General features: G+C 49.1%; 1 protein-coding gene across 1 annotated transcript; it reads right to left on the bottom strand.

Moving 5' to 3' along the window:
- Nucleotides 1-253: 253 nt before the first annotated feature.
- Mrpl21 (mitochondrial ribosomal protein L21) lies at nucleotides 254-9,084 on the bottom strand. Its single transcript, XM_038329119.1, has 7 exons — nucleotides 8,939-9,084; nucleotides 7,090-7,147; nucleotides 5,733-5,818; nucleotides 4,099-4,262; nucleotides 2,802-2,854; nucleotides 1,811-1,914; nucleotides 254-463 (listed from the first exon to the last, which is right to left on the bottom strand). Exons 1-7 carry the CDS (start codon nucleotides 9,036-9,038, stop codon nucleotides 399-401), a joined length of 630 nt encoding a protein of 209 aa, XP_038185047.1. The 5' UTR covers nucleotides 9,039-9,084; the 3' UTR covers nucleotides 254-398.
- Between the last annotated feature and the right edge of the window lie 11 nt (nucleotides 9,085-9,095).

The raw sequence follows: 9,095 nt of genomic DNA, 5'->3' as shown, positions 1-9,095 counted from the left end.
ACTAGGGAAGTGGCCTGCCACCTGGGCCACATACCCAATCCCAGCAGCTATTCTGCTAACCTGGTCTTGCCCCCTTTCCCAGGTATCAGTACCCCTTCTGCTAAGAATACCATTCTTGTCTGTTCAGGTAGCCAGCTTGGCCAGGGCTGGAGTGAGGGCTGGCCAGTCATTTTCTCCAGGCTTGCTGCTATGGCTCAGGGTGATGGCCCTTCAAACACGGCGGATGTCCACCAATAATCAGGCACGAACTGGCTCAGTCTCCTACAAAATACTTTGTTTTTATTATCAGACAGGGTCTTGTGTAGCCCAAGCTGGTCTGGAACCTGTGATTTCCCGCCTCAGCATCCTCAGTGCAGACCTGAGGTTATTTTCATGCTTCTTAGATATCCGCTCTGTGGTCACAGCAAACGAGGTGCAATCTCTATGCTGTTAATCCGGAGAATGGTCTGTGGGTTCACGATGACTGAAAGAGAGAACCTTAACACAGGCTGGGCCTCATCTCCTTCACGGACAGCCGGTCCCAGCTCACTCCAACAGTGCATGCTGTCTGCCTCCTGGCCATGTCCCCTCCCCCTGTCTTTATTTGATGTGTACTGACCACCTCACTCACCCCATGGGCTCCACCTACAGTTGCAGAATGCTGGAACCTCAGCAGCCTACGGTTTAGCTAGGGACTGCTCCTCTAGCTGCATTGGCCTTAAAGCTTTGAGGGGAGGATGGGCCAACTCACTCTGAGGGTCAGGGATAGGCAAGGTTCCCTCTTAACACAGACTATGGCGCTCCTGACTGGGGTGGGCACATGAGACAACATCCCACTGCCTAGGACAGCTTTTGCACCTGCCACTCTTACTATTTTGGGGGTGATGTAGGGAGAAAGCTGACTTTAAAAAAAATTTATTATTGCGTTTATTGTGTATGTGCATGCAGGCTGCCACTGTGTGTGTGTGTGTGTGTGTGTGTGTGTGTGCGCGTTTAGATCAATATAGGTAAAATCTCTCCTTCCTATGTGGGTTCTGGGGTTGGCAAGTGTCTTTACTTGCAAGCCATATCACTGGTCCTGAGCTTGGTTTGAGACAGGACCTTGCTGTGTTGCCCAGGCTGGCTGGGAACTCTACCTCAGCTTCCTTAGTGCTGGGAACCCAGGTTGAGCACTGCGTCTGGTCATAACCGCTGCTGTGACACCCCAGAGACACTCTGCAGCCACTGTGATCCTGGGCCCTGCCCTCGGGGCACCTCTGCCTTGCAGGGATTGGTGTTCTGTGTCCCTCTATCTGCTATGCTTTGAGAACAATGTCAAATGTCTACAAGAAATCAAAGCAGGTAACAGGATGGGTCACACCTATTAGAGCCTAATAACCAGGCGCTCCCTCAGGGAAGAGGGGCAGTGGCACCTGCACTGAGGGTACTCTGTGCTTTCCCTCAGGAACTTCCCTTACTCCAGAAGAGAGAATGACTGGAGGGCAAGAGGCACTGGTGCTCCCTCCTGCCCTGCATGGTTCAGCTGGCCTCAGCCCCACACACCCAAGCCCACTGTGCCATGGAGTGTCAACTATACCCGGCGCATGTGGGAGCTGCTTCCAGTTTTCCAAAACCACCCAAAATACCACTGCTGCCCCCCATGTCTCAAGGTGGGTGCCATACTGGGTTCACATCTGCTATGTTGCATTGGGGTAATGTGAGTAGTACTGGGGTCCTCACCCCAGAAACACTGGCATGACATCACCGTGGCTTTGCCCAGTTACCTGGCAGGAAACACAGGCTACAACCACTTGTGCTGGGAGCCCCAACACACTCACTGTCTTGCACTTACTTTTTTTCCTCCTGAAGTTTTTCCTTTTCCTAAATTTCATGTTGATTCTGGGCCATGATTCTGTCTTTTCAATGACTGTGGCTTCAACACGTACGAGATCCTTTCTAGAAAAGAGGAAGGAAAGGACAACTAGGCGGTGGTCGGAGAGTGCTCCTGGACAGCTTCAGCCTTACTGGCACCCTGGTGGACCCCAGAGACCTCCTGGTTCTGCAAAGGTCTCACGCAGCCCAGACTGACCTTGAACTCCCCTTACATCCAGGGAGTGACTCTGACTTTCTGATCCTCCTGCCTCTGCTTCCTGTGCAGGGAAAACAGACATATGCGCTACATCTGGTTTGTTCACTCTAAACATCTTGAAAATAGTAAGAAAGCATAATGAAGAATATTTAAAAAGTCTTTTAGTCAGGTATGGCCTCCCACTACTTGGGAGGCAGAGGCAGGAGGATGGCCACAAATTTAAGGTCAGTTTAGTATACATTGTGAGTTCCAGTCTAACCAGGGCTACACAGTTAAACTCAAAAAGACAACAAAGAAAACTTTATTTTGTTTTTTTAAATTTTGTTTGTGGTGCTGAGACATAAACCCAGGGTCTCAAGCTTAACAGGCAGGCACTCTCTCTTGAGCCGAACCACAAGCCCTTCGGGTAATCTGAAAGACCACACTGGCTGCCGGCTTCGGTGGCACATGCTTTAATCCCACAGCCGTGAGGCAGAGGCAGGTGCATCTCTGTGAAAGTGAGTTCCAGAACAGCCAGGGCGGGCACAGAGGAAGACCCTATCGTGACAAACCAAAATAAAACAAATGGAAGAGAAGCTGCACTGTGATGGAAGGCTGGACGCCCTGGGACAGCAAGCACCCTCCAGAATGGAGCAGGATGCTGCATTAGCTCTCACAGAGATGTGCAGCAATCCCCACTGGGCCCGACCACACTGTGTCCAGTCTGTGAATCAGCCCAGGCCCTGCCCAAGCCCAGCGTTTAGCAGCTCATTACCCGAGGAGTGGCTTGCCGAGGAGTGTGAAGTTGTCTGCCCCGACCAGCAGAACCTGAGAGGATAAAATGTAGCATGTTTAATAGCTGGCTCCTCACCAAGGTCACAGAAACCACTGAGAGCAGGGAGTGGGCGATGCCCACAGGCTGAAACTGGATAGGGAACTGAAAACACAGAGAGGCCCAGGGCCCACAGTGCAGGGAGATAAATGACCTCTGCAAGCTGATCTCTGACCCCACCACCCCTGGAGAGGTGGATGCTGGAGGATCAGGAGTAGTCTTGTTCTCACAGCAAGTTTGAGGCTAGCCTGAGATACAAGAGACCTTGTCTCAAATAAAAACTAAATGATCACACTAAGCTGTTGGGGAATATGATTTTAATGTGTGTTACTTTTGTTTCTGCTGCATTTGTCTAACTCTGTGAAGCTGTGATTCATTGCCTGTCTAAAACACCTGATGGTCTAATAAAGCGCTAAACAGCCAATAGCGAGGAGGAGCAAGGATAGAAAGCGCTAGCAGGCAGAGAGGACAAACTGGATGAGAGAGTATTAATAGAAAAGAGGAAGAGGAGGAGCAATAAGAGAACAAGGGGAGGAGGACGGCAGGGGCCAGTCACCCACTCAGCCACACAGTAAGACTGGAACACCTGATGATCTAATAAAGAGCTGAATGGCCCAATAACAAGGCAGAAGCAGGCGGGGTGGTAGGTAGAGAGTATAGCTAGAGGAGAAACCTGGAAGAGAAGGAGGAGCAATGAGAGGAGGAGGAGAGGACGGTGCTAGGGGCCGGCCAGCCACGGGGCAAGAGTGAAAGGGAGACGCACAGACGTCAGGAAAGGCAAGCCCAGAGACAGAAGGCAGTCGGGTTAATTTAAGTTAAAAAAAAAATAAAGCTGGCAATAAACAAGCCAAGCTAAGGCTGGGCATTTGTAACTAAGAATAAGCCTCTGTGTGTGTTTATTTGGGAGCTGGGTGGCGGACCCCCAAAAGAGTAAAGAGTAAAACAACACTAAGCGGCTCTGGCTGCCATCACTGCTGCCCACACAGCATCCTGCTAGAACTTCCCGGCCTCCCTGCAACAGCAGATGCTGGAAAGCTCGTTCTGAGTTCCACTGGCGGTTTTACACTGGTGACTGAAATTCTATGGAGGTGCGCTTGGCCTACTCACCCTCCACCAGCCCTGGTTTCCCCTTTGCTCTGCCCAGCACTGATCCCCATCCACTGTGACCGGGACTCCTGTTTCTCAGCGATGCACACTTGGTGCCCGAGTCCCTGAATCCACCAAACAACTTGCACCTCACCTTCTCCAGCCGGATCCTCTCTCCACACTGGATGTCCAACTCGTTTTCAATTAGAATCAGGTCCTCAGAGGTCACCTTCCATTGGTGGCTGGCAAAGTGCACAACAGCAAAGAGCCGGCCGTACTGCCCCGTGGCGATCAGCTCATTCACCTTCCTCACAACCTCTGCAGGACAGCAGGTGGCAGTCATCCCCTGGACAGGCCGCTGGCCATCCACTTGTGAGGGGTGCTCCCTGCAATCCGTCAGCCCTGCTTACCCACCCAGTAGGCAGGTTCAGGGTTAGGCTGGTGCTCTCAGGAGTGTGGACAGGAGTGGAGTTCTGGCGCAGAACCCTCACTTTGTTTTGCTTTTTTATTTAAAAAATAAAATCAATTAAGAACCAGTGGGCAAGCTGAACATGAATGGCACATGCCTATAATCCCAGTACCTGGGAGGCTGAAGCAGAAGGATTGTAGTGGTTTGAGTCTAGCCTGGGCTACACCCCAGGGTGATGGTGTATGCAGTCTGAGAAGTGAAAGGACAGTCCTTCTGCAGTTAAGGAGCCAGAATTCTGTCTCTCTGAGCTGACAGCTCTCCCCACTTCTTCTCTGCTCCCATTATCACCCTCTGGCTCAAGTCCCCTAGCCCTCAACTTTGCCATGAATGGCACCAACTGAGCACTGAGACCCAACCCTAGGCCAAGGGCTGAACACATAGGATGGACATGACAATGCCTGTCCTGGAGACAGGCTGAGGCCAGAAGCAGCTCCTCACATCACTGGTGAAGGCTCAATGAGGAAGAGCCTTCAGTGTCCTTGGGCTCAACCGTCACAGAACTGGCCAAGCACAGATCAAAAATACTCAGAAAACAACAACAACAAAAACATCAAAACCAAACGATGCACACACCAAACACATGCAGCCCTCTCCTGGTGGTGGTGCCCTGAATAGTGCAGTGGAGTGAGCACACAGGTCAGTGACAGACATGCTCTAGATAGGACAGGCAGGGTCTGCACAGGCTGCACACAAACACTTTGCTGTTCTACATCAGGGTGACATTCATGGATTCTGATAGCTGTGGAAAGTCCTCTCACCAAGTCCACAAGACCCCTAGGCAGGACTGTATTTATCTTAAACAGTATCTCAAACAATATTTTAAATGCCAGAAGATTGTCCGCAACAATGGGCACTTCTAACTCTGGGAAATGCAGATGTGACTACAGCTGGCTCAACTGGGCTGTCTTTCCTGACACGTAGCCCAGGATGGACATAAACTTGTGATTCTGAGCGCTGGGATGCCAGGCGTGCACCAACACATGACATAGCTGGAGATGGAGGTGCACCCACTCCCCACTCCCATCACGACTGCCTCGTGCAGATGCCAGAGGACTATTTATCAAATGAGCGTGCACCTTAAATGTTGGGCTCACATGTGCTGTGGTTCAGAGCACTCAGCCGCTATCTTGCTCCATGGCAATGATTAACTCAGTGGCTCATGAGAGTGGACACTAGGTGCTACCCATTCATTTCCCTTTTTGTTTTAGTTTTTGAAATAGAGTATAGGCTGGCTTTGAACACTCAATAATCCTCCTGCCTGGGTCTCTCAAGTGCAAGGACTATAAAGGCCATTCTGCCCGGCCCCTGCAAAGTCTTACCTGCGTGGTGTCTGGTCTCTTCAGCACGGTCTGGCAGAACCACTTCTTCCCAGGGTGGTGAACTCAGAGAGGTCTTAGGAACATTTCTGCAAAGCCATTTCATAAACTCACATCACACACACATGAAAGGCAGCTTCAAGTGCCCAAGAACAGTTGTGTGGTGTCAGAAGGGTGTGTGCGCACAAGCTGCTATGGAGGGGTATGAGACCCACAACACTAATGCTGGCTCTAGATCACTAACGCAGGAGTTCCAGCTGTTCTGTCCCCAGGGGAATATGCAGACTTCAGACCTAAGCCTTGTCTGTCTATGCTACTCACAACCACACAGAATAGTTCGGTGCACATCTGCGCAATGAATGGACACTTTCCTACCATACCAGTTCTCAGAGTCTCTAGGAATATGAACTCCATGGTGTGGGGGACCAGGAATAGCTGGAAGGAGCTGTTCTCTAAGAGTCTCTGTTTGGGTGCCATTAGGTTCAGTGACTGTGCAGGACAGAGCCAGATGAAGAATATAGAAAGAGGGAGCTGGGAAAATGGAGTCTGGTAGGAGGGCTAGACCTGTCACAGGAGAACTGGAAGAAGAGGCTGCTCAGTGAAATGCCACTTGGGGGTTCTTCATGTTTTTGGACTGTTTTGTAATTTGTCCTTCTAACAATCAAAGAAGCTTCTGCTGCTGAGAATATTCACATAGCAGGTTTCCTTACAGTTTTGGCCAAATCTGTATGTCAGATACTGTTCTGGGAGTATGCATATATGTAACTTATGCATGCATGCATGCATGCATTAGTTCTGTTTGATGTGTGTGTGTGTGTGTGTGTGTGCACATTTGTGCTGGAGGTGGAACCCAAGGCCTCAACTATGTTGGACAAACATACTATCACTGAACTATAGTCCCCACAACCCCATCAAAATGTAGAGAATTTTTTTGTTGTTGTTTTCTTTAATTTTAAAGACAGGGTCTCTTTATTATGTAGCTCTGGCTGTTCTGGAACTTGCTATGTAGATCAGGTTGGCCTCAAACTCCAGAGATCCATCTGCCTCTGCCTCCAAAGTGCTGCGATTAAAGGCATGTACTAACAAACTACCATCATGCCCAGCCTCAAATTTAGAGAAGCATTTTGGTTTGTTTTCTTGTTTTATTTTTCACAGGGTTTTCCTATGTAGCCTTGCTGTTCTGGAACTTGCTCTTTGGACCAGGCTGGCCTAGAACCCATAGTTCTGTCTGCCTTTGCCTCTTGAGTGCTGGGATTAAAGGCATGTGCTACTACTGCCCAGCTTGAGAAGTTTTAACTTGAAAGTAACATTTCTACAGATGAATAGAAAACCCACCAAACCCACATATTGGTATTATTACCCTTGTTGATACAAAGTGCTCTGTGAATTGAACCTTCGAGAAGCAGACCAGAGGGAGGCTGTAAGAACAAGAGAAACATGGTAGGTAGTTACTGTAATGGAATACACAGATCTGTCGCTAGGGTCTGGTTTGACCTACTGTATCTCAACCTGCCTCTGAAAATGTCCAGGTGAGGACCAGTGATGGCCTGGTGGATAAAGCGCCTGCTCTATAGTGAGGGAACCTGAGTTGGGATCACCAGCATTAAAATAAAAACCCAGGCATAGCACCACCTGCTTGTTATTCCAGCACTCGCGAGTAGAGACAAAGGGATCTGGGGGCTTGGTGACTAACCAATCTAGCCAAAAGAGCCAGCTCCAGGATTAGTGAGAAACCTTCAGAAATAAAGTGGGGAGGGGATGGAGAGATGGGTCAGTGGTTAAGAGCACTGGCTGCTCTTGGAGAGAACAAAGTTTAGTTCCTAGAACCTCCATGGCAGCTTAAAATCACCTGTAACTCCAGTTCCAGGGGATCTGTGATAAAATCAGCCTGACTCCATCTTAGGCATGAAAGCCATCTTATGGTAAAGACAAACTAGGTTCACTCATGTTTATGATTAAATCTGTTTCTCAAGGATTAGGCTTTGCTGTAGCACGGATTCTAATTGGTCTTAATAATAAAATCCCAGAGTCAAATATAGGGAGAAGTAGAGTGGCCAGCCACTAGAGTTCTTACCTCTACCAATGCTCAGACCAAAGGGGCAATCCTGTCTCTATAAATCCTCTCTACGAAACCTCAGACTGAATGCTGTCTCTCAGACTGAATCCTCAGACTACATCCGTCTCCACGAATCCTCAGAAAGCATCTGAGCTTCTGTCTTCTTCCACTTTATACTCCTCTCTCCACTCAGCCATATCACTCCTGTGCTGGGATTAAAGGCATGGGATCCCAAGTGCTGGGTTCACCTTTGTGTGAGCTCTATTTCTCTTTTAGACAGATTTAATCTATAAGAACCCTTATCTCGCCCATGCCTGAACGCTGACCTCTTGAACCCTGCCTTGGGGAAAGCAGCCGTATGCATGAATAAAAAAGTTTGCTTTAATTAATTCGTCCACGATGACCTGGGTTAGTAGTTTTTCTCCTCAAATCTATGGGATTAATATCTGATCTCTTTTAGACTCCAAAAGCACCTTTACTAAAATGCATCTATAAGACACCCCCCACAAAAATAAACTTCAAAATAAGTCTTTTTTTTTTAAAAAAAAGAAAAGGTAGAAGACAAACAGTGGTCACCTCACATTTGTCATCCGGTCTCTACAATGGCATGTGCAGTCACTTGCACACATACATGCACACAACACATACTCAAAGCTAAAAGCATGGCCAACAAAACTAAAGACACACCACTTGGGTACTAGTTCTGTTTCAAGATGGTTCATCCCATGCTCTAAGACCCTAACATCAAAACCACTCACTCCTTCCTTCAACGTCATTTTTTCAGATCCGAGGGTGGCTAGCAGCCCGAGGACAAATGTCCACGTTCAGGCGTCAAAATCCTCCATATATAGCGGTTTCTGAATCGCTACTTTCTTAAGTACCCTCTATATGACCCTGGGTGGTACTTCTCTGAGCCTGTTTGTAGTTTTGCAATATAAGACCTACAGACAAGCTTAAGAGCGTTTGTCATTATTAAACAACGAGTTGAAGCAATCGCGTTCTCATCCCCGGTTCTCCTACTCCAAATCCGGTGCACTATTCACCACGCACGCAACCAACACACACCTGGCACCAAGGCGGACTCAGACACACGTGCGGCAGACGGCGGCGCACCGCTTCTGTTTTCTCCCTCCCCAGAACGCCCTGGTCTCACCAGCTCCGGGTCCCGAGGGTGCCAGGATGCGGCGGCTACATACAGACACCAGCCGCCCGAAAGCTCCTGGTAACGCCGCGGCCGCTATGGACGCCGCCATTTTTCCACAGTCCCAACCGGAAGCGGAAGTCGCACGAACTCGTGCGTCGACTCACTA

The sequence above is a fragment of the Arvicola amphibius genome, chromosome 1, assembly GCF_903992535.2.
Source record: "Arvicola amphibius chromosome 1, mArvAmp1.2, whole genome shotgun sequence".
Classification (NCBI taxonomy): domain Eukaryota; kingdom Metazoa; phylum Chordata; class Mammalia; order Rodentia; family Cricetidae; genus Arvicola; species Arvicola amphibius.
The sequence above is the reverse complement of the archived record's forward strand: the minus strand, read 5'-3'. Positions and strand labels throughout refer to the sequence as shown.

Coding starts and splice junctions, on each gene's coding strand:
- Mrpl21 (XM_038329119.1), bottom strand. CDS start 9,038: ATGGCGGCGTCCATAGCGGCCGCGGCGTTACCAGGAGCTTTCGGGCGG. Junction 5,819..7,089: donor AGCACTTTGTATCAACAAGG/GTAATAATACCA, acceptor ATGGCTTTGCAG/AAATGTTCCTAAGACCTCTC. Junction 4,263..5,732: donor AGAGACCAGACACCACGCAG/GTAAGACTTTGC, acceptor GCTGTCCTGCAG/AGGTTGTGAGGAAGGTGAAT.